Source organism: Vitis vinifera, chromosome 17, assembly GCF_030704535.1.
Source record: "Vitis vinifera cultivar Pinot Noir 40024 chromosome 17, ASM3070453v1".
Classification (NCBI taxonomy): domain Eukaryota; kingdom Viridiplantae; phylum Streptophyta; class Magnoliopsida; order Vitales; family Vitaceae; genus Vitis; species Vitis vinifera.
Window position 1 is genome coordinate 10573596 of NC_081821.1, and position 24750 is coordinate 10598345.

Consider the following 24750-nt stretch of genomic DNA (forward strand, 5'->3'; position numbering starts at 1 on the left):
GATTGATTAATAAGAAGTCTTCTTTTGTATGTTGTGTGTGTATCTTTCAGCTTTGGTAGCCAACTCTTTTGAAGTGGCTTTTCATGCCTTTGACCTCTTAAAAGCACTATTGGAGAAGGTTCAATTGCTGTATTTGATCGAGTTGATCTACTTGCTTCGTGATCCCAATATTTAAGAAGTTTGGTTCATAGAAAAGACCAAATGGAACAAGTAAGAGTAGTCATAATGGATTGAGCTTCAGATTCCATAAGTGTAATGATCACAAGGATCAAATCTGGAAGTTAGTGGAGAACATCATGAATCATTTAGAGGAATCTAGAGATTGAATTCGTCAGATCACAAAATGTGAAAAACTACATTATTAAATTAATTCAGAGATTAGAAGAAAAGATTGCTCTTCTGTTCCTTCAAAGAAGAAAGTTAGGAGAGTAGTCTAAGAACCATGATACTCTCCTTGTTGTCCATACTCTTTTGCTTCCCTGATAAAAGACCACAAACATAGCACATGCACATTTTTGTGCAAATCTGAGTAGAAGTGAAGGGCTCGTGGTCAAAAGTGATCAAGAATCTAGAAAGAGGGGGATGCACATTGGCATGGAAATTCTAAAAGAGAAACAATATGTTGCCTCTTACCATGTGGGTTAAGAAAAACCAAAGATGGGGGTCCCAAGGACCATTTGTATATACATGCATAATGACAATATAAGGTTAAGAATATTGGATCAGGAATGTGATAGCCAATGGGAAAGCCATCATGAAAAGAACAAAAAGGAAGGGCCGACAAAGACTTCTGCGAGGATTTTAGGAATGGCACAGAAAAATAAAGAACGTATACACATTTAGAGTGAAGAAATTCAAGGTTAGATTGGGAAAAAGCAGTTGTCGTTCTTGAGTAGCTGCTAATGGAAATTGTTTACAGTATTTGTAAATGATTCAGGATTTTCTATCTAATGTACAATAAAATAGGCTACTACCTATAGTCATGGGCTTGAGGAAATATGGAGAGTTCTTTGAACTGCCTTGTTCTGCTTCGCAAACCTGCTACACCATAGCAGCTCTGATAAGAGAATAGAGCCCATCAAACCAACCCCCTGCTTTTGGATGAAAGAGTAAGAATTGTAGAAACCTGACTCATCACCCATATTCTGAAAATTCCTGGCACTTGGAAAAAAACAATCACATTCCTATGTTTGTCCTTTCCTTATGTGAAGACCCCATCCAACTATAGTCCAGCAAATCCCAGCTGATTTTGTGTCATTGTGTGTTGGTTTATAATCCAAACAGCCCCTAAGACAGCTTGTTTGTTTATCCTACAACAGCTTACTTGGCAAGTTCTTAAGATACCATGCAGGTAACCCCTCTTTGAGAAGGATAGAACATAAACCATAAAGTTTGAAATCAAAAGAGTTGCATCTGACCAATAGAACACTATATGCAGAATACAAAAAAAAAAAAAAAAAGGGGATTAGTATAAATACAGGAGTGAAAAATGGGGGAGCTCAAGAGAAGGACCAACATAAGGAAGTGGAGCCTCTTGGATGCATCAGTGAGTTCACCATAAACCTGTATTTAAGAATACTAAACATAATACATCAAGTATTCAGGTTATCTTCCATATAGTACACTTCCCGTGGATCCTGAAAAGCCAGGAGCAGAGGCCCCAGATAGCAAATGAATACCGTCACCTTCTTCCAGGTTTTCCACTGATAAAACATCTAAAAATGGTGGATCTGTTGGAAAAACATTTTCTTGATTCTTGGTGCTTCTCAGCAATTCCACTACTTTTGCCATTGTGGGGCGGTAACTTGGTGTAGCTTGTGTGCACAATAATCCCACATGAACGGCATGCAAAATCTCATCTTTCACTTCTTCGTCATAGAAATGTCTGTCCATTATTTCATCAACTGTTTCAGCCTTGTAATGACTCCATATCTGGATACAACAATGAGTTGCTAGCTGGTTAGCCTTGTAAACACCAAGATGTATAGAGGGGTCACTGATAGGAAATTTGCATTTTTAAAGATGTGAATATTATCATCATTGTTTAGGAAAAACCTAAACACTCTCTTACTTCCTAGTAAAATCTATACCTTAGCTAAGAAAAATTGCCCGGGTTTTGCTCCAGTGCCATTGCTGCACCTCTGCCCAGTCAGAATTTCAAGTAGAAGTACTCCAAAGCTGTATACATCAGCTTTCTCTGTCAGATGCCCATGGACAACATACTCAGGAGCCATATAACCTCTGCAATCAATTGTTTCTTTTAGTTCTATTAAATATAACAGATTCCAAATCTTGAAAAATTGAATAAGGGAGTTCTGGACAGCACATGAAGATGAAACAGTTTCAATTTTTCCATAGCACTTGAAAGCAGAACTCATTCTCTAGCATGGACTTCAGACAAAAAATTGAAGCAAATACTGAAAATAACAATAAAAAGTTTAACTTAGATCATATTGGGATATGTAAAGAAGTTATTCCAGAACCCACAAAGCAAAATTTTTAGCTTTACAATGACAAGAAATTGGATAAGATCGTTTTTTATTATTGTGCTTGCTTGTTTTCTATCATGTCAAAAAATGTAAAATTTTGAATTGGAAAAAAGGATTACAACAGGTAAGATGGATAATTTGAGCTGTGGCAAAACCTTTCGACTTTGAAAGAAGCGAGAAGCACCTTATATGATAATGTTAAGCCACATTAATGCTTATTTTTCTTTCTTTTTGATGCATTCATTTTCAATCCTAAAAAATGAACTTAAGCATGTAATAAAAAAATAAAAAATAAAAAAAAGCACTCTTTCGTATGACAAACACATATGATTCTATGGAATTCAAGACTGCAAATTGCGTGAATTTGATCCAAGTATTTTAGAAAATTCATGGTAAGAATTTTAAAAGTGAGGTATCATGCTCTTACAGGGTACCAGCTATTCCAGTGCTAAGATGAGTTTGGTCCTCTGCGAAAGATCTTGCAAGGCCAAAGTCAGTTATCTTGGGCTTCAGTTTGTCATCCAAGAGAATATTACTTGCTTTTATGTCTCTATGGATTATTCGGATTTCAGACTCCTCATGGAGGTAAGAAAGACCTTCTGCCACCCCTTGAATGATATCGATCCTCTTTTTCCAGTCTAAAATCTGGGCTTGATTTTCATCTGTTCGAACAATCGGAACCAAATTAAGAAATCATCAAGTATCAGTAACACTAGGTGCTTTTCTATAGGACTGAACTAGTAAACTGCTAGCAATAACTTATAAATGCAAATACAAAGATTTCCAACGGTTTTCAGATGCATCTGAAGTAACAAATATGAAGGCAGAAAGACGATACTTGGGCATGTAACTTTAACCAAATACTTTCTTTAAAAAATGGCCTTTTCAATACAAAGCAGGCACTGCCTGCTTCTTTGAGGAATTACTTTCCAAGTGATTACCAACCCTATTGGACTTAAATGTGATGAAGAAACCTACAGAAAATCGAATTTAGAATAATACTGCTATAAGGGTTCAGCCAGAAGTTCGTCTGAAGTTTCTTCCTAATATATAACTTGTTTATTGTGTTATTTGATGCTCAAAAGATACTGTTACATGCACCTTAAATTAATAAAGAATAGAACTCAAAATAGCACGAAAAATAAGTCCATGGAGAGATCTCTCCATTGATCTTACCAAATATAAAATGATCTAAGCTCTTGTTGGGGTAGTAGTCGTAAACAAGCAAGCTCTCTTGGCCATCCACACTGTAACCTAGCAACTTCACCAGATTTTTGTGGCGTACCTGGTTGATCAGATGCACCTCATTGAAGAACTGATCAATCCACTGTCTTGTATTCAGAAACAACCGTTTCACTGCAACTTCTCTTCCATCCAAAAGAATTCCCTGCAGCAGAATATTAAGAAATAATTATTTTCAGAAAGAACAGGCAATTAAGTACTTGAAAAAAAAAAACCATTTCTTGGGTTTCAGCTGTCCTACCTTGTAGACACTCCCATAACTACCCTGTCCAAGCTTGTTTGATGAATCAAAATTGTTAGTTGCTTGTCTCAATTCCTGGTATCTAAAGTTTAGCTGGGAGTGAGCAAGAGCAGAAGATAATCCCGATCCATATATATCTGTAGAATGACCAATTCAGAACCCAATGGACACAATAGAAAAGAAAAAAAAAGGCCATTATTCAGTGACAGCCCAAGTGGGGTCATAGAGGGATGAGTTAGATATGGTCCTAATCTCTAAAATTTTGGCACAAAGTGGCCACTCTAAAGATTTGAACAAGCATTTGGACTTGGTAACCCAAAATTCTTACTGTGCACCAGATAAAGGCCCTGTCAAAGAGAAGGAATTTCACTTAGCAATTGAAATTGGAACTATTTCCAATTTACTCACCTTTCAAAGATTTGCCAAATGACTGTCTTAGGTGCCCCTTTTTCCACAAGCCTATTCCAGCTAAGATTAGAAATCCACCAACAGCCAAACCTAATATGATATAGAGGGCCTTTCTCCCTGAATATAAGATTTCAGTCATCAGCAACAGGATAAATATGGAAGAAACAAAAATGGACACAATCACATAGCCCTTTACTGCATAACATGACTTTCTTTCAAAATAAAACATCAGCTAACATGTCTTCTGAAGTAGAAAGTGTTATATTATTTTGTACACCCTTTCTATTTGAGCTCGTTTAGTTTTCTTGTCAATTCTTTTCTTGGATCTCGTATTTCCTCATTCTAGATTATTAGTTTTGGCTATGTAGCTTTATGTGTTTGTTCCAGGATTCAGTTCCAGCTATAATGTAATACAACATTATCTGTTTTCTACATTTTGTAAGCATCGCTTGTGCCATTTGCTTCTCGATTGGTCATGTCTGCTTGTGTCATTTGCTTCTCAATTGGTCATGTCAATCTGCATTTTTTCTATGTCTTGGAAAGAACTACTTGTACAAAAATATCATGAAGAAGAGCACAGATGGTCAATCACATGTATGCATGGAGCATGGAAGACAATGCAGCACAACCCTGGATTTTTACATGGTTCACCATGTTATATCATTATATCCATGGTTGAAGATGAAAAAAGACCTTCACTATGATGGGGGTAATGGAATCCAAGGTTTTCTAAAACACAAACACATACTGCCTAAAGAAAATCTTATGGATCACATCCAGGAAATCAGGAAAAAATTTGACCATGAAATTCATAAGACTTCAGTTATAAAAACAAGCACCACTCAACAAGAGTCATTCCCAAATTCCTGAAAAAACTTTCCCTGATAGGGGCCATTCTCAACCTCCCTATAGAGCACTGTCATGATGGTCATGCTAAACCCTCTCTCCAAGAGTCAAACTCTCGTGACCCTCAGACCAAACCATCCACATGACTGGCCAGCCCCATGTCTCAAGATGCCCCCTCTGATGTAGGACAACCCTAGGATGGTTGCCTACACTCAAGGGTAGGTGGGCTAGGGTTTTACTTTTAGGGTGTAAGGAGAGGAACAATAATTAAATTTTATGGTAGAGAAAATTATAAGATAAGAAATAGAGAGAAAAGAATAAACAATGAAGAAAAGATGGAAAACCTTAATGTCTCACTAAGGCCTTCTAGGAGTCTCACCTAGAAGAAATCAATGGAATCTCACCATTGAGGGTTGCAACCTTGCAATGAAAGAAAATATAATATTATTCATATCAAATCATCTCTTTGATTTACATTGATTAGCCTATTTATAGGTTTCTCTAAGAAATCCAAAGTCTACTAGGACTCTAATAACCTATTATGATTCTAATTCTAATTATAACATCCAAAGTCTACTAGGACTCTAATAACCTATCATGACTCAAATTCTAATTATATTATAACTCAACTAGCTAATCCTAATTTGATTCCAACAAATATTAATCCTAATTTAATTCCAAGTAATATTAATCCTACTTTAATTACAACTAATACTAGTTCCCTTTCTTGATATATATCTTGAAGATTCATCCTCATCACCCTCTCAACTCAAAAACTAACCTCATACAATTCCATCAAGCCTCTACACAATGCAAAACATATTTATTCTTCTACTACATAAAATGCTAAAATAAATGTTTACTTCACAAAACAACTCTGCAGAAAGTATGGCTATAGAACCTCTTGGTGTTGGAATCGAAGTTCATCACTATAATAAAACAATTGTCCTTTTTCCTCCTTCCTCCTTGTGAGACCGTACAACAGGATCTAATCATGTTGCAGAGCAGAATAGATTATATATTGAGAAAATTAGTATTACAGAGCAGCACTTCAGCTCTCCTCCAAGCTCAACCTGAAACTAAATTTTAAATACATGACCCTAATATATTCTACAAGGACTATACACATACAAAAAATAGTACTAACTACTGAAAACACACACACACCTGTTTAAGACATAACAACACAGTTCAACCTGGATACTAATAAATTGATACAAGACATTGATTCCAATACACTTTTACTAATCTACTCAACAATAGTGGGGGTGTGAAAGAACAGAAACCTACAGATACTAGATTTCATGGACACCTTGCGAGACAATTATTAGTTTTAGCCATGTAACTTGATGTGTTTGTTCCAGGATTTGGTTCCAGCTATAATGTAATACAAAATTATCTGTTTTCTGCTTCTTGTAAGCATTGGTTTTGTCATTTGCTTCTCGATTAGTCATGTCAATCTACATTTTTTCTATATCTTGGAAACAAGAAATAATGCCAAAATATCATGCATAAAAACACAGATGGTCAAGTAAATATATGCAGAAAGTATAGGAATACTGAATACAATACAGCACAACCCTGAATTTTTACATGGCATGTTACGGTTATATCCATGGTTGAAGAGGATCAGAGAACTTCACTACGATGGGATAATAGATTCCAAGGTTTTCTAAAACACAGACACATACTGACCAGTGCAAATTATATGGATCACAACCCCAGACCTTGGAAAAAGAGGTGATCGTGAAACTCATAAACCTTCAGTTATAAAAACAAGCACCATTCAACTAGAGCCACTCCCAAATTCCTAAAAAAGTTTGCTCTGATAGTGGTCATCATCAATTTCCCCACAAAGCACTGTTGTAGAGGTCACACTAAAACCCCTCTCCAAGGGTCACTCTCTCATGACCCTGAGAGCAAACCATCCACAAGAATGACCAGCCCCATCCCCCCTCTCAACTCAAAACTGAATTCATACTATTCCATCAAGCCTACGCAAAATGAAAAGCATATTTATTCTTCTACTGAAAATGCTAAAATAAATGTTTGCTTTACAAAATAACTCTGCAGAAAGTAAAGCTAAAGAACCTCTTGGTGTTGGAATCGAAGCTCATCACTATGATAAAACAATTGTCCTTTTTCCTCCTTCCTCTTTGTGAGACCATACAACAGGCTCTAATCATGTTGCAGAGAGGAATATATATACATATATATATATATATATATATATATATATATATATATATATATAGACACGCACACAGAGAAAATTAGGATTACAGAGCTGCTCTTCAGCTCTCCCCCACCTCTCTCAACCTGAAACTAAATTTTGAAGACATGACCCAAATATATTCCATAAGGAATTGCAAAAATAGTATTAAATACACCTTGGGGTTAAGACATAGCAACACATTTCAACCTGGATACTAATGAATTGATACAAGACATTGATTCCAATAACCATCTTATTAATCCACTCCACAATCTTGGGCTGTGAAGTACCAAAACCTACAGATACTAGATTTCACAGACACCTTGCAATACAATTTAATTTTTCAATTAAGGTAGCTTTAGTTTTAAAGATATATTAGTGGTTTCAGTATTGTCCCTAAATCTATTCCATATAAGACAAAGGAATACCTGCAGAAAGTCCAGTGTGCCGGCTCAAATTCCAGAAAACCTCATTTGAATATCTCATATAACAGCCTGCATTGAGAGACCGGCCGTCAACACCTGGATAACATGACATGATTGATGAAGCAGAAGCTTGGAGGCACGAATTACAGGTCTTCTTATCTAAGCTCTCCCAACATTGTGCAAGAGCATGTAATGTCAAATTGGAGACCGAATGGGATGCCACCGCAAAACCCTGATTCTTCTGAGCCTTTAAGCTCACACTTTCAATGACCCTTTCTAAAGCTTCTTTAAATATACCAGGCTGAGAACTGTTCTTGCTAGAAGAACAGTTTTTTAACTGTACTGAATCCATACCTTGATCGAAGAACGAGAAATTCTCATATCGGCCAAAACACCCATCAAAGAATATCCTTCCACCTGTATCTGGATAGCACTTTGGGAGAATAGACCGAATTTCAGAGAAGCAGAGTTGACAGTCAATGGAGCTAAGGTCTTTGAAGCACTGAGCAAGTCCAAAAACAGCATTTGGGGCCTCACCCACAATAGAAGTTCCAAACCCATCTTCATTAACCTGAGTGCTCAGATTAGCCATTGCAGGAACAAAATTTTGTGCAAGAAGAACAGACGAAACAGCTTCTGTTGAATTGCATTGAAATCCAGCCACAGTTGTTCTTGGGTCAGCCATTAAATTACTAACAAAGCCTGAAGCCATTAAGAAGAGAAAAACAACCCTCATCCGTCCTACAATTCCCATATCTAGAACAGCCAAAGTTTCACTCTTTTGTTGATAAATGTCAAGAGATCAAATATACAAGAACACCCACAGAAAAATTATGCAGTATATCATAAAAAATCATCCCAGATAAGTTATGAACTTCGAAGAACAAAGTAACCATTTTGTCCACCGACTCCTAAATAGAAATCCATTTTGATAGGGAAACGTCGATCTGGCAAAAACACACATGAGTAAATCCTCAACCAAACAAACCCCAGAAGAGTCGAAATTCAGAACTGCAAACAGAGAAAAGCCCTTGGATGATATCGATATATACCAAAATCAAGGCCTGTTTTCATGAACAGTACCAATAACTCCTATGGATTTTCCTCTCAATCCAGCGTCAATTTTTCTTCAAACTGATAGAATTAGGACACCAAACATGAAATATACAGAGACCCGGTTGCGGGAACTTTGAGGTGGCTTCTAGCCGTAATCATATTAGAAGTTGAATCAAGAAAAATGATAAGAGAATCGGTTTGACCCCTCAGTTGCCATGGAATGAAAGAAGCGCAAGGGACTTTGACTTCTAGTTCCGTGCCATAAAAGCTAACGATTTGGCTTTGAATTCCCGGATCATGCAAGGGATTCAACGAGTGGAGATTTATTGGGCCCACTAACGGTTGCAATGTTTGAAATTTGGTTATTATAGAGCTCCTCCTTTTTTATGCCCCTATTTTGGTATCAAATTGCACAAATACCCTCCCTCTCACTTGCTTCACTTTTTGTTCCCTTCAATACACTTCTCAGAATCTTTCAGCTAGAAAAATAAACAAAATAAAAACTAAAAAATACACGCTTTGACCAGCAAGCGTTTCCAAAACTAGTTTTTATTTTTTATTTTTTATTTATCTGTTTTTGAAAACTATTTTATTGAATAAAAGTTTGTTTTCTATGTTTTAAATTATTTTTTTTCAAAATAACTTATATTCATAATATTTTATTTTCATCATTCATATATATAAACTCATTTAACAATTATTTTATGAAACTCATCCAACATTTATAACACTTAAAATTCAAATATTCAAAAATATTATAAACGTTTTCTAAAATCATTGACAAATGTACTTTAAAATAATCTTTCAAAAAAAAAATTAATAATAAGCAAATTAGTATTTTAAAAATATCTAATTTTATATTTGTTGATTGTAAAATATATTTTTATTTTTTTATTCTTAAAAACAAAAAATTATTTTTAAAAACAGCTTCCAACTATACCTAAAAGTCATCAATTGAAATTTAAAAAATAAATGATATTCTAAATACAGGCAGCCAAAGTCTCTCTAAAATAATTCTAACTTTTTTCCTTACTCATTGAAAATAAAAGAAATCATAATTATTGTTATTGTGTAAGTGATTTTATTTTTGAGAATTATAATTTGAAAATATTTTTAATAAAAATAAAAATTTATTTAGTTATAATTTTAGGAAGCGTTTCTAACTTTTTTAACACTTAAATTTTTTTATCATCAAATGTTAGAAACACTAAAAATGTTTTATACAATTACTAACAAACACAATCTAAGTGTATTTTGATTTTAATTAAATAAAAATCCGTCTTCTAACTCTCATTTACCTAAAATATAAATTTATTTTCTCTTCCATTAGCATAAAAACGGGTATAAAAACAAAATATTTATTTTGTTCCCACGGACATGCCCTTGTAATATTGATACAAGTCTTTTCTTGTTTTCACTTGTATGAATGTAAGATAAGTCAATCTCATGACAAAAAATATTAATAGTACAACTATTTTTTTATATTTGATTTTATTATGAAAATATAAAAAATATAATAAAATAAATATATAATTAAAATATTATATAAACTAAATAAGTTTTAAATGACATATAAAATTTATTGATTAAATTTAAATTGTTTTTCTTTTATTTTCTTTCTCTCTAATTTTCCTAGAAAATATTTATCCTAATTGGCAAACGGGTATCATACATCAAACATTCCAAATTCCAATGGCATTTCCATAAATATGTCACATCGTAAGGAATTTCTTTGGAAGACCGATGAGATAAGATTGAGAAAAACCAAGCCCATCAGCCGTCCATATTCCGCCACTTAATGGGTTACAATGACCCAACAGCCTTGTATTGACGTTGCCCAGCCAAGACTTCTAAGGCTTTCAACTTCTTCTAGGTGTCGGCTGGGTCAACCATGGTGTCCCACTGATGGGTTTTTCTGACCCTTTTTTCTCAATACTAATTCCACTGGTTTTCACCTGTCAGAAAAAAAGAATTCCAGATCTACCTACCTGCAATCTATCCATCCAGTGGTGGATCTTCCACCTGTGATTAAGGCCTACTACAAGCATTTATTGGCCGACTCAGAAACCATGCTTTCTTAGGCCGAGCCCACCCGCAGGATGCTCTCTACAAAAACTGCTGCTAACAAAGTCAAAAGTATGAATGAGAAATCTGGGTAAGAGAGATTTTGATATACTGAAGCATCAATGGATTCTCAGTTACCAGCATGGGCATGGGACTGAAGGATGCCCAGGGCTCTCCCAGCAATGACAAACCCAAAGAGAAATGAACCCCGACCATTTTAATACCCATAATGCTAAAGTAATAACAGCAGCATAATCTAAGGGAGGGCACAGATAGGGAGAAGAATGATTCTAATGTAAACCTGTTATTGATTGGAGACTTATTGTGGTATCCAGAAGGGATAGAAAAAATTAATAACAGAAGAAAATGAGCAACCAAAGGAGCATATAGATCCTAAATTTCAGTGGTTTTCTCTGTGCTTTAACCTTGCTAAGCCACTGCAAGAAGATCATTGATCGTTAAAGGAACAATCTAAAGCATTAACAAGAGATGATGCTTTTAATAAGCTGAATGATGTCCAGCATTCCAGCCATGCTATTGGAAAATCAGTCCCAGCCAAGCAGCAAAGTGGTTTTCATTAGAGTCCCTACTGCAGTTAGAATATTCCTTCTCCATGTCCTGCAATGACCTTTTGATATGCTTTAGAGAAGAATGCTTCAATACACATGTAGTTTCAGAATTCCACCAGAGCAGAAAAACCAACAAAGGCTGGATCCATCAGGTTTTATTAGATTACCTCAAATGAGACCAAGTGCAATGCAGTCTTATTCAGAGCGAGATGTTAATTTACCAACTTTTTCAGAAAATTCAAGATCATTGCTGAGTCATTGTAGCAGAAGGGAAAAACCTCATGAGGAAGCTGGAGAGAGACCAAATGCAGATGACCCCAAGGAATTGAAGGACATTCAAAAGTGTGCCCAGTGAACTGTTTATTGCCAAGTTGTGTGTGGTCATCTCAGCTCCCCTCACCGTGAATGACAGGGCTGTCACCAATTGTGCTGCTCTATTAAGTTGGTGTAATCTATAAACCTGTAAAGTAAATACTTTTTCTTTAAATCATAATAGATTAATATAAAAATAAAAATTAAATGAAGGTCCTTACTAACATTCCAAACATAAAGTTGGTTAGCATGAAGTTGTCAATGTCCTTACTTGAAAGACAACCGGAATTACTGGCCACGATGGTGACTTTATATATCTTGCGTACTGCTCAAAAGCAAACTGGACAACAATACCAACCAGGTATGGAGCAAGAGTAGCAGAAGCTGCAGGGCCAGTCCACGGCCAGACCAAACCCATGGTCACCATAGGAATTATAAGACTAAGCACCAAGGCAGCACCAGAAGCGATTCGGTGCCCCAACTGAGGAGCTGGGATTCTGTGGCTATTTGTATCAGAAACTGGCTCAAGAGACCTCCGTAAACGGTCTATTAGCAGAAGAAAAACCGCAACACCACAGTAGAAGAGGGCTTCCGTAAAGAACAATATGAGAAAATCTGCAGATAGAACAAAGGATTGTGGAGAAAAGGAAACCATCCAACAGGGCAGCCAAATAACCAAAACAACATTTGGAAAAGAAGCACAAAAGATTCAATAAGACATGCACCAACAAATTAAATATATTGCAGTATCAAAGGGGCAACTTTTGCTGAAAGCTTCAATTCCCAAGGATTACTAGGCAAAACAAGCAGAGATAAAAGTGTATTCGAGAAGGAATAAAGGAGCTACCAATTCCTCACTCCTAATCCCCTGAACAAAACATGGAAAACTTAAACAACACAGATGAGTCTCCAAATTCCCCAACTTCCCCAAATTTACAAAGTTCTGAATCAGTTTATGAGTCTTCATCTGATTTGAATTTCCTATTGCTCTTAGAAAAGGGGTCCGAACTTGCACTCAACACCCTATCTCTAATTTTGTTTCCTATAGTCAGTTTAACCCATCCTTTAAAGTCTTTACTACTAATCTCTCTGGTGTGAGTACCCCAAATTCTATTCAGGAAGTTTTGCAAGATCAAAAATGGAGCAGTTCAAGAAGAAATGAGAGCCTTACACAAAAATGGGACATGGGACTTGGTAGAACTTCCTATTAGAAAGGTCTTAGGTTGCAAGTAGGTGTTCACAGTAAAATTCAAATCAGATGGGAAAATTGATTGATACAAGGCTAAGCTGGGTTGCAAAAGGATTCACACAAACTTACGAGATCAACTACATGTTTTTCTTTATGGAGATTTAGAGGAAGAAGTATTCATGGAATTGCCACCGGGCTTTGAGGAAAATTTTAGGAGAAGGAAAGTTTGCAGATTAAGAAAATCTCTTTATGGATTGATGCAGTCCCCACACGCTTGGTTTGAAAAATTTTACCAAGTCAGTTCATGATAAAGGATATTTGCAAAGCCAAGTTGATCACACAATGTTTCACAAACATGAAGGAGGTAAGGTAACTATACTAATTGTATATGTAGACGATATAATTGTGACTAGAAATAACCTGAATGAAATCAGAATTTGAAGGATTCCCTTGCTAACGAATTTGAAATTAACCTAGGGGACTTGAGATACTTCCTAGGCGTTGAGGTGGCTAAATCAAAGAACAAGATTTTATTGTCCCATACTAGACCAAATATTACCTTTGCAGTTGGAATTGTTAATCAATATATGCATGCACCAAATGAAAAACATATGAATGCAGTGGTGAGACTTTTGAGATATCTCAAAGGAGCACTGAAGAACTCCTATTTTCAAAAACCAGCAAACCTAGAGGTGGAGGCGTATACGGATGCTAACTGAGCAGGTTGTATCAATGCTAGGCGGTCTACTTCTGGGTAGGAGAAGCAAAAAACAAACAGTTATGGTGAGATCTAGTGCAAAAGCTGATTTTAGATCAATGGCCTTGGGAATTTGTGAACTCCTATAGTTAAAATCTCTCCTAAAGGAATAAAGATGGAGAATGATAGACCTATGAAGCTGTATTGTGACAACGAGGCTGCCATAAGTATAAATCACATTCGGTGAAATATGATAGAACAAAGCACGTTGAAGTTGATCGACATTTCATTAAAGGAAAGATAGATAACGGGCTGATTTGTACACTATTCGTGTCAACTGGAAAACAATTAGCCACAGCTCCAGGGAATCCTTGGCAAGCTGGGAATGATCAATGTCCATGAACCAGCTTGACGGAGAGTCCTGAGAATCCAAAATCAAATCAGATCATAAAGCTTGGAAGAGTTTGCTGTCAAGCCTAAAATTCTGGGATTAATTAGGCTGATTCATTCCTATATTTAGATTATTTATAGGAATTTTACAGATGTTTTCCCATTTTCTCTTCCTAGCTTTTAGCCTTAATCCTAGCATTACTCATGTATATATTTAACAACAACCATGTACACAATTCAGAGAGTCGGATTAATAGAAACATCTTTTCCCTCCCATCCTCTTGTTAGTTGTTGCTTTTCCATCTAGATATTCATATTTCACGCTCTTCGGTTAGACTATCTCATGTACTAGTACACTTTCTGGTCTCCCTAGAATCATCAGTTCCACCTAGTCTTAAGGACCATCAATAATCTTCATGACAACTTGGACAATTTTTATGCATTCATGCATTTCATTTTCTCTTGTACACTTGTACCCATATGATTATACAGGTTACGATTAGCCTTAAAAGCAATTAAAATGTAGGTGGCACCACAGAATAAAAGAAAGAAAAAAACCTAGGAAGATCCATACAAAAATTCCTACAAAGAAAAGAAAAGCAGAATTACCAAAAGCAACCATTCCCTACCAGGCCCACCCAAGTCAAACCTGATTATTTATCTAATTTTTTCCAGTCAAACTAAAAGGAAAAGGATTTTAGAAAAACAATACTTCTGCACCAAAATAACCAAGTGTCCTCACCTGTTAAAAGAGAATCCTCAAATACAGTTGAAAGTATTCTGCGCAGATAAAGCGAAGGGAAAATGAAAGAGGCTACCAGGATAGAAGGACCAATGAACCATAGCAGGTTGTTCTGATTCCTTGGTGGACCAGATATAAGATCTTCATCCGCTCTTTTGTATGGACGATTGTAAAATGAGATCAAACCTGGTTTTCCACCAGTACCCTCTGAATGGAAATATGTAATGCTCGCAGAAGGGATGCCTTCAGCATTAGGATGGTACTCTTCTTGCTCTGAAGTATCTGGTTTGAGTTCATCTGAAGGAGATTGATCTTCAGAAGTAGCAAATAGAATAGCTTGCCTCTTCGGAAACCTTCTTTTTACATTGAACATTCCATGTATGACGTGATATGGCTCCATAACTAGCAATGACAGAAGAACAAAAAAAGACAGACACGTTCAGAGCAGCAATAATCAACCTGGCAATTGCACACTGTAAAAGTGACTGAAAGTTACGACTATGACTCAGCCAAGTCAAAACATGTATCTGAAAAGGCGAAATTAAAGCTTACAGTAACAGTTAATTGTAATTTAGAAGCTCCCATTTCAATATATTTCATATCAGGTTCACTAGAGAATTCCGATTTGATCTGGCTAAATCACACTCAAACAGAATTATATATCCTGGAAGGTATCCAATAAATAAATAAACCTACCTTCAGTATTTCTCATCAGCTGCACATCATCTTGATATCTGTTATTTGATCTCCGTGATGAGCTCAGCTGGATGTCAAAGCATAAGAGCAGTGGAGTGGAAATTAACATAGGCCACTTTTGTAGTAGAAACTTACTCAAATAGAAGTGCAAAGTTTACGCACAAAAAACAAAGAGAGAGAGGGGGGGAGGGGGAGAGAGAGAGCAGAGGAAACAGTAGATATGACTATATTATGCAAAATCTTAAACTTATATATTCATAAATGCCATGGATAGATTATGTAGCATCGAGTATGAATCTTAACCAATATAGGAAAAGCCTTTAAACTGATTAAGCACAAAAAATCAAAGCCCTATAATTTTTAAGATTGTCACAGAATGATGCACTTCCTTGACAGACATCCCCAACAGGACTCAGTCTACTTATTGGTGAATCCAGGATGTGGAACCTACTCTGCTTTACAAATTTTGACCAGTATGCCAAAGTACCATAACTTTTTAGGATCATGACAAAATCACTGAAGAGGCATAGTTCAACTTTTTTTTTTTTTGATAGATAAGCGCTGAATATATTAAAAGAGGCCAAAAAGCCACAAAGTATACAGGGAGTATACAAACCAGCTAATCCTCACCACCAAAAAGAAAGCAAAAACCCCACCAGCCCTTATCTGGAGGTTATCCACTCCAAGAAGCTTATAAGAGACAACGAACTCTCTCCACTATACAATCTAGCCCAACACCATAAATTACAGACAAAAGAATTTTTTAATTTCTGAATTGCTATCACTCCCCCCCTAAAAGCTAGTCTATTTCTTTCCTTTCAAAGAGTCCAAAAAATGTACAACGGGATAGACTTCCATATCTTTTTCCATTTTTCCCCTACAAAAGGGCCCCTCCAGCTCAATAAGACCTCCTTTACAGTTTCTGGAAAGACCCATTGAACACCAAACAAAGGAAAGACCATATCCCACAGGACTTTTGCCAGTATACAGTGTATGAGAATGTGATTTACAGATTCCTCTTCACATCCACACAAGAAACAACAGTTCGGGAGTTGCCACCCTTTTTTCTGAAGCCTATCTAACGTAAGCACCTTCCCCCAAGTGGCCTCCCAAGCAAAAAACAATATTTTAGTTGGAACTTTATCCACCCAAATGTTACTTTTCTGAAAGTTGTTGGCAATGGTATTAACCACCAAATTGTAAGCTTCCTTGACTTTAAACTGCCCGTTTCTTCTTCCTTTCCAATAGACTGAATCTTCCTCTAAAGTAGGTTTATAGCCCCTCAAGACATGAAGCAAATTACCTACCATATCCAATTCCCAATCATTGAAATCCCTCATAAACCTTAAATCCCAACCTCCTTGGCCGACATTCTGATCCCACATTTCTTCTACCGTGTCGTTTCTATGAGCAGCCATGCCATATAGGTGAGGGAACCTTTGGGACAGCACTGTACAACCGCACCAAAGATCAGTCCAAAATCTGATTTTGGTGCCATTTCCAATAGTAAACGCCATATTTTCCCAGCACCAGTCTTTTTCCTTCAAAATCTCCTTCCAAACCCCTACTCCAAATGTCCCATTAACCTTTTTAGTCTTCCAACCAAAACCCTCTTGCCCATATTTCGCCAAAAGCACTTGCTTCCACAGATTTTCCTTTTCACAAGCAAATCTCCATATCCATTTACCCAACAAGGCTTTGTTCAACGGGACTAACTTCCTTAAGCCAAGCCCCCCATTTTCCTTCTCCGTACAAACAACCTCCTAATTAACTAAGTGCACTTTCCTCTCCAAATTACCTCCTCCCCAAAGGAAGTCCCTTTGCAATTTTCCTAACCTCCGCGCAACTGACTTTGGCCTACGGAAAAGGGACATTTGATACAAAGGCATACTAGCCATCGTGCTCTTTATGAGAATGAGTCTCCCGCCTTTGGAAATATATTGGCGTTTCCAAAGTGCAAGTCTTCTCCTCACCCTCAACTTTTTCATATAACACTGAATGCTTTGAGGCAAAAGCAGGGTGGTAGGAAGAGTAGTAATTGATGATGATAGAGCCAGGGATCATACAAGTTTTAATATACCACAGCGCATGACTTGAGGTCAGTGAAGTAGTGTGGAAGTTATAAATATCAATAGAATTTGAAGCTACACTGACAACATAGGAGCAGGAAATGAAAAATCACTAGAAATGCTAGAAAATCAGTTTCTTTTGATATGAAAAAGCTCAACATTATATAAACCTGCCTAAACTTAATGATAATACTTTCAGAGCTAGCCCCAATTCATTATTCTAAAAACAATATAAGATTGATCAATTATCATTCTTACACAGGTCAGAATAAGATATACAAATGTCAAAAGGATAAACAAGAGACAACCCCTCCCTCAAAGGAAGCCCACCCAATCAATGAAATATATTAACATCAAAGGACTATCTTTTATAAGCATCTTAGTCTCCAACCATAATAAGTACACAAAAGAACCTTTTAGCCTTTGGATGGACAACACGTCGTCTTCAAAGGTGATTTTATTTCTTACCTTCCAAACTATCCCAAAAATGCATAAGGGCCCCGCTCTCCAAATTTTCTTGCGCTTTTTACCCACAAAAGACCCATTCCAACTCAAGAGGGTTTCCCTAACCGAAGAAGGAAACACCCATGAAAGTCCAAAGAGAGAGAACATCTCTCATAAAGCCCTTGCCTTTACACAATGGATAAGTAAGTGATCTATGGATTCCTCATTTATATGACAAAGATAACACCTATTTGCCAAAGCCCAACCCCTCTTCTGGATTTGATCCAAAGTTAAAACTTTTCCCCATGAGGCCTCCCAAGCAAAAAAGCTTACTTTTGGCTGCACACGTGAGTTCCAAATGATCTTCATTGGGAAGTAAACTAAAGAGTCCAACTCTAAGGCTTTGTAGAGAAACTTTACAGTGAATTTACCACTCTTCACTTGCGTCCACAGCACCCTATCCTCATCCATATTCACTCTCTTCCTCCTCAGCCATAACAAAAGGCTCTCCACCTCAACCACCTCCCAATCATTGAAATGTCTAGTAAATTGAGGACTCCAGCTCCCCTCACCTTCTGAGACATTCCAAACACCCTTCACCCAAACCTCTTTGGAAACAGGTAAGGCAAATAAAGAGGGGAAAGAATCACACAAAGGCAAGTCCCCACACCACTTATCCCTCCAAAAACTCACCCTCTACCCATTACCCACCACAAAGGAAAGTTTATTGTTTACGAAGTGTCAAAGTTTCTGAGTTGCTTTCCACAACCCCACCCCATACCCCTCCCTTATCTCGCAAGAACACCGGCTACCTCGATCCTCTCCATACTTCCCACTTATCACTTGATTCCAAAAGGCCTCTCTCTCATTCGCAAAATGCCAACTCCATTTGCAAAGAAGAGCCTTATTAAGAATAACAAGACTCTTAACCCCCAAGCCCCAAGCCCTCTTTTTCTTTTATCTAAACAAATGGTCGCCCACCTTACCAAATGGGGCTTTTGCTCAAGAGGCCCACCATCCCACAAAAAATCCCTCCGAATTTGCTCTAACCTCAATTTGACCAACCTTGGTAAGTGGAGGATCGACATGAAGTAAATAGGCAGACTTGATAACGTGTTTTGTATCAAGGTAACTTTCCCACCCTTAAAGATGTATTGACACTTCCACATAGCCAATGTCTTACGGAACCTCTCCTCAACTCCATCCCAAGCTACCACAGACTTGAAAGGAGCACCCAACGGCACCCCCAAGTAAGTGGAGGGTAAACTTCCCACCTTACAACCAAGTTATGAAGCCAAATCCTCCACATTCTCCACTCTTCCCACTGGGATCAACTCACTTTTATCTAAGTTAACTCTCAACCCTGAAATAGCCTCAAACCACATAAGCAGCCAGCATAAAAAGGTCATCTAGTCTTGGGACGCCTTACAAAATACTAAGGTATCATTTGCAAATAGCAAGTGAGACACCATGACCCCTTCAACCCCTCTTTCCCTCACTTGGCAAGCCGAAAAAAAACCTCCTCCTACAACTCTTTTCAAAAGGCAACTTAAAGCCTCCATTGCAATCACAAACAATAAAGAGAAAGGGGGTCTCCCTACCTTAGACCCCTAGAGCTTTGGAAAAAGCCAAAAGGGGTTCCATTAACCGAGACTGAAAAACTACTAATGGATATGCACCACCTGATCCACCTTATCCACTTCTCCCCAAAACCCATCTTTTCCAAGACTAAAAACAAGGACTACTCCACATGATCATAAGCCTTCTATATCAAGTTTGCAAAGAACCGCACCCCCATTACTTTTCAAAATTGAATCACTGGCTTCATTGGCAACAAGCACTCCATCTAAATTTTTCTCCTTTTCACAAACGAATGTTGGGCCTTGGAAATCACTTTAGTTATCACCACTTTTAGCCTATTTGCCAACACCTTGGCTAACTATTTGTACAATTCTCCCACCAAGCTAATTAGCCTAAAGTCCCTCAAGTCTTGCGCTCCCCCTTTCTTCGAAGTCAACACTAAGAAAGTTGAATTCAAACTCCTCACAAAATGACCATGTTCATGAAATTCCCGAAAAAAAGCTCATTACCTCATCTTTCCCAAACTCTCAAGAGGACTGCCAGAACGCCAAAGAGAACCCATTTGGACCTAGTGCTTTGTCGCCATTAAAACCCAAAAGAGCACCAAAAACCTCCTCATAAAAAGGTTTTTCCAGCCCTAACACCTCTAGATCATCCAACCTTTCAAAGGATAGTCCAGTTAAGTTGGGCCTCCAATCACTAATGGCAGAGAGCAGAATCTAGAACGCTCTACCCACTTCCTCTTTAATAGCGCTCACCTTAGTGAACCACGTTCCATTTATTTTTACTCTAGCCATCCGGTTCCTTTTTCTATGAGCATTAGCCATCCTGTGGAAAAATTTCGTATTTTTATCCCTCTCCTTCAGCCACACTTCTATTGATTTCTGTCTCCGGGACACTTCTTCATAAAGGGCTCATTTTTTATAGTTCTCCCTTGCTTCCCTCCTAACATCCATCTCTTCTAGAGAAAGTGAGCGAGAACTCTCCTCTCTATCGCAAAAATCCACTAGGTTCAAAGCTAAAGCATTCTAAACCTCTATCTTACCAAAGACATCCCTATTCCAATTTCTCATAATAGGTTTTCAATGCTTTCAGCTTTTCAGCCAGAATGAAACTAGCTGACCCACTAAAATTGAACCCCTCCCACCACGTCTTTGGAACAGTCTTGAAATCTTTCTCCTTCAACCACATATTTTCAAATCTGAAAGGTGTAGGACCTCTCCTCAAACCTCTCCCATCAAGAAGAATAGGAAAGTGGTCAAACACCGGTCTAGGAAGAGCACACTAAACAACCCCAAAAAAATTACCTTCCCAATCCTCAGAAACAAGGAAACGATCAATTCTCGACTTGGACTGGTTATTGAGGCCACCACTCCAAGTAAAGTGACCTCCCTGTAGAGGCAAGTCCCTTAATTCTAAGTCCTCTAAAAATCTCCTCATGGCAGAGGACAACCTTCCACCTCTACTACGCTTGAAAAGGAATTTGATCATATTAAAATCACCTACCACACACCAGGGATCACTCCACATACCTCCAATAGCCCCTAGCTCACCCCAAAAACCTTCCATGTCCTTCTTTAGCGTGGGTCCATACACCAAACTTGACAATTCTAATTCTCAACCTTCCTTGTCAGTTTTTTGTTTCGGTTGTAAGGGGGTGAGTGTATCTTTCATGTATCTCACGGGCCACTATTTTAGTGCCTCTTTTTAATGCAATTACTCTTCTTTACTTATCAAAAATAAATAAATAATAACATATACAAATTCCATTCTACAGTTTGATGTCTAAGATTGTATACAAATCCTCAAGGTCCAGTATCATTATTTTCTAGTTTTGTTAGGATCAATCAGGACTCATTATTCATTTTCAAGGTGGATCACGCTGTTAATCATGATGATCCTATTTGTGTCATTTTGGCCTTGTTTATGTCATCAACTGGATCTTACTAGAAGTTGTTGGAATTCCAGAGGAAAGATTTCATAAATCCACAGATTTGATGAACCAAATTAAGAAGGGATTCCTGTGAAAAAAAGGAGCTATGGTGGTCCCCATTTCTTCAAACCACCCAAATCACATGAGTCAGTCGTAAGTTGGATCCACATTGAATCTGACATGGATTGTCCTATTCATACATGATACCAAAGGGAAGGCTTGTTTTCAAACCCAAATTGAACAAGGTCACACCACACTAGTGTTTCTCAGATGAACAACACCTCAGGTTTAGAAATCAATTACCAGATTGAACTATCCACACCACTGAAAGCCTTCAATCAAAGCACAATGACACAATTATCAAGGGCACTCTACATCCAGATATATCCACACCTCATGCAGGCCTCTCTCTTGGAGCTTGCTATGCCCAAAGCAAAAGAAACCCCAAGCCTTTCTCTCCTTTTTAACACCTGATGTTACCACATTGAGGCTGCTCTGATAAGTACAGGATTTCTTTAGATTTTTATTTGTCACCCCCATCAGACCACCTCTATCCACCAAACTTGACAATTAGAGTTGTCCTAACCATGATCACCACACCCTATCATATCCTTGCCTAACTCCTCACCATCCAATAGATCTAACCTACTCTCGAGGCTGGTTATAATACCATTCCACTTAAAGTGCACTTTTTTTTTTTACATCTTCTCTTCAATGACTCTCACTGGCTTGCAACTCCATATTGAAATGTTCTAGATTCCTTGACCAAACCCCATATAGAGCATAATAAATGAAAATACAAAAAATAATGATAGCATAGAATAATTTTAGGCATAGTTCATCCTGATTTCATCATGGCAGCTACTCATTACAGAACTGAAAAAATTTTACAAAAATTTATAAGATGCCAGAAATGCAATAATATCCATTCTTGCACAGAATAGACACCAAGTTAAATCTCTTAACATTTTGTCCAAAATGTCAGTTAAAAGAAGCATGTGAAGAAAAATGGCGAATTTTTCATCCAATGGCAAGGTTAAACATGTGGAGATGAAAATAAGGTGGTTAAAAAGACCAAATATAAAGCTGAACTCAACAGCTTATGAGCAAGAGGAAGCAAATCTTATGGATAGAGAGCAGAGCCAGGAAAGAATTTATAAAGCTGAGCCCAACCATTGAGGTTATTGACAGATATAATCATCACCATTTTTCCCTCCCCAAAACCTGGTGACTAATGGCTTCTTTAGTTAGGGTATTTTAAGACTGATCAAAGATTGGGTACAACTTAGCCCTCTGGATTACATACGAGTATTGACAGGGTCTTCTCCCTTACACTCTCTTGCTCCCTTGATATAACAATTCCAGGAAAAACCCAAGGGCTGAAAGCTTATCAAAAAGTGCCTCCACAAATTTCTCTGGAATATGACCATGGAAGTGAAGGTAGATTGTGGTAAAATAATGTGTTACAGTGCCCATGTCAGGTTTCAGTAGGTGACAGAACATTCAGTTAGTTTCACTAGGTCATAAAGAAGATCCTTTTTTTCTCTTTGTCCATGTTCTTATCCCTGATTTGGTGGTAGATTTCCTCTTGCTGGATTGCCCATGGATATACCGCAAATGGGTGAACCACATGTACCGCTCATTCTGATTGAGCAACTACCTTACTTCATTATTTTTCCACATATCATGTCACAAAATTGTGGGTTTCTCTACTGGTTATTGGAATCAAGAAACTCCTTATTAAGACATTTGATTCTCCAGACCAAAACTTAAACACCAAATAGTTGGGATAAGGTTTTGTCGAGTTGAGCTTACATGAACCAGGTAGTAACAATGTGTTCTTTGTAACAAAGTAAAAATATGGTCAAGAAAGTAAATGTACACACCATTTGAGCAAATGGCTACCAAAATTTTAGAGAAATAAAAGCTATTTGACAATTATAGAATCAATAGGCATGTTGAAAAATAAGATTCACAACCGTGATAAGATTCCTAAGCTACTGAAAACCACATAATACAACTATCAACAAAATGGCCCAACAATTTTCTTCAGAGAAAAGCCAAACTTTTCTCGGTAACCAAACAGAGGAGCCAAAACGTACCTGGAAAATCCTCTTGGAGTGAAAAGGTGAAGAAAGAGAAGTCGAGACACAAGAAAATGGAGAAGAACCATATTTTACTGCCATATTCTGGAGGCAATAATCTCAGCAGCTCAATCTATTACCGACTCCACCAACTCATGTTAGATTTTGAGGCAAACCCATTTGAATTGAATGAAATTCAGAGACACCCATTTGAAAATTTTCCCAAGATAATGAAGAAAATGCTCGGAAAGGGATTTCGAAGATTCTGAAGAACGAGTATTGGAATCCGGGGCAGAGAGCGAACCAAAGAGAGGCTTTTCTTTTGTTTTTATTCAGGAGGTTGAAGCGGGCGATTTTTGGACGGACCCGCTTCTCTCATCGCCCTTTGATTCTTTCCTTGCATTGATTTTTCCTGTTCTTTTCGTCCCTACCCTTTACGTTTCTCTTCTTTTCTTTTTCCTTTCTCCACGTTTTTCCGCCCGGAAAACCGAGGTTAGGCTCTGTTTGGAAAAAATAAATCCTAGCAATCAGCTCTGTTCATTTATATATTAAAAAAAACAAAAATCATTTCCATATAAATGTCCGAAGAATTCTCCCCAAAAACTTCATGTTTTCTTCCTCGTTCCCTTTTCATTGTTTTCGTTCCCTTTCTTTTCCATGAAGACGGAAAAACAAGAAAATCCCGTTTTGTAACCCTCCAAGTTTGGGTCTTTGGAAAAGCCTTTTTTCCATGATTTTCAAAATAGAATTAGAGTAGAGAGAGATACAAGTCAACTAAGATAATGAGTAAAACACAGTCGCTCCGTCTGGTACCACACTACCTATCCCATTTTTCCATTCCAAATTGAAGTCTCAGGAGAACACCAAAGCATAAGACATGGAAACAAGGCATCATTTCATCAGTATCTTAACGTGATTAACACCTGATCTAGTGTTCTTACATTCGAAGGAAAAAAAAAACAAACAAAAGAAAAAAACAACTCCCAAAGAGATCAACATAAAGGGATGTCATGGCCAGTGTTTGTGTTCACTCGGCCGGAAAAATGCAGAAGAAACGA

General features: G+C 37.4%; 2 protein-coding genes across 3 annotated transcripts; both read right to left on the minus strand.

Annotated features, from left to right (window-relative positions):
• Positions 1-1391: 1391 nt before the first annotated feature.
• On the minus strand, positions 1392-9254 carry LOC100246742 (cysteine-rich receptor-like protein kinase 2). Its single transcript, XM_010664838.3, has 7 exons — positions 7870-9254; positions 4381-4497; positions 3973-4109; positions 3666-3876; positions 2917-3151; positions 2091-2241; positions 1392-1932 (listed from the first exon to the last, which is right to left on the minus strand). The coding sequence occupies exons 1-7, from the start codon at positions 8618-8620 to the stop codon at positions 1606-1608; spliced, it is 1929 nt and encodes a 642-aa protein (XP_010663140.1). The 5' UTR covers positions 8621-9254; the 3' UTR covers positions 1392-1605.
• A 2017-nt stretch (positions 9255-11271) lies between these two features.
• Positions 11272-24673, minus strand: LOC100251871 (uncharacterized). Of its 2 annotated transcripts, XM_002278595.4 has the most exons (6): positions 23711-24673; positions 15582-15648; positions 14886-15287; positions 12139-12482; positions 11781-12015; positions 11272-11694 (listed from the first exon to the last, which is right to left on the minus strand). In XM_002278595.4, the coding sequence occupies exons 1-5, from the start codon at positions 23792-23794 to the stop codon at positions 11800-11802; spliced, it is 1113 nt and encodes a 370-aa protein (XP_002278631.2). In that variant the 5' UTR covers positions 23795-24673; the 3' UTR covers positions 11272-11694; positions 11781-11799. The 2 variants fall into 2 exon arrangements, with proteins under 2 accessions (XP_002278631.2, XP_059589898.1); XM_059733915.1 differs by having other exon boundaries at positions 11272-12015; positions 23711-24454.
• Positions 24674-24750: the final 77 nt, after the last annotated feature.

What these genes read in the sequence shown, in the direction of transcription:
- LOC100246742 (XM_010664838.3), bottom strand. Translation starts at nt 8,620, where the DNA reads ATGGGAATTGTAGGACGGATGAGGGTTGTTTTTCTCTTCTTAATGGCT. An exon ending in ATTTGGCAAATCTTTGAAAG is followed by an intron (nt 4,110 to 4,380) that starts GTGAGTAAATTG and finishes GTCATTCTACAG; the next exon opens with ATATATATGGATCGGGATTA. An exon ending in GTTATGGGAGTGTCTACAAG is followed by an intron (nt 3,877 to 3,972) that starts GTAGGACAGCTG and finishes ATTCTGCTGCAG; the next exon opens with GGAATTCTTTTGGATGGAAG.
- LOC100251871 (XM_002278595.4), bottom strand. Translation starts at nt 23,794, where the DNA reads ATGGCAGTAAAATATGGTTCTTCTCCATTTTCTTGTGTCTCGACTTCT. An exon ending in ACTCCAAGAGGATTTTCCAG is followed by an intron (nt 15,649 to 23,710) that starts GTACGTTTTGGC and finishes TTTGACATCCAG; the next exon opens with CTGAGCTCATCACGGAGATC. An exon ending in TGAGGATTCTCTTTTAACAG is followed by an intron (nt 12,483 to 14,885) that starts GTGAGGACACTT and finishes TTCTATCTGCAG; the next exon opens with ATTTTCTCATATTGTTCTTT.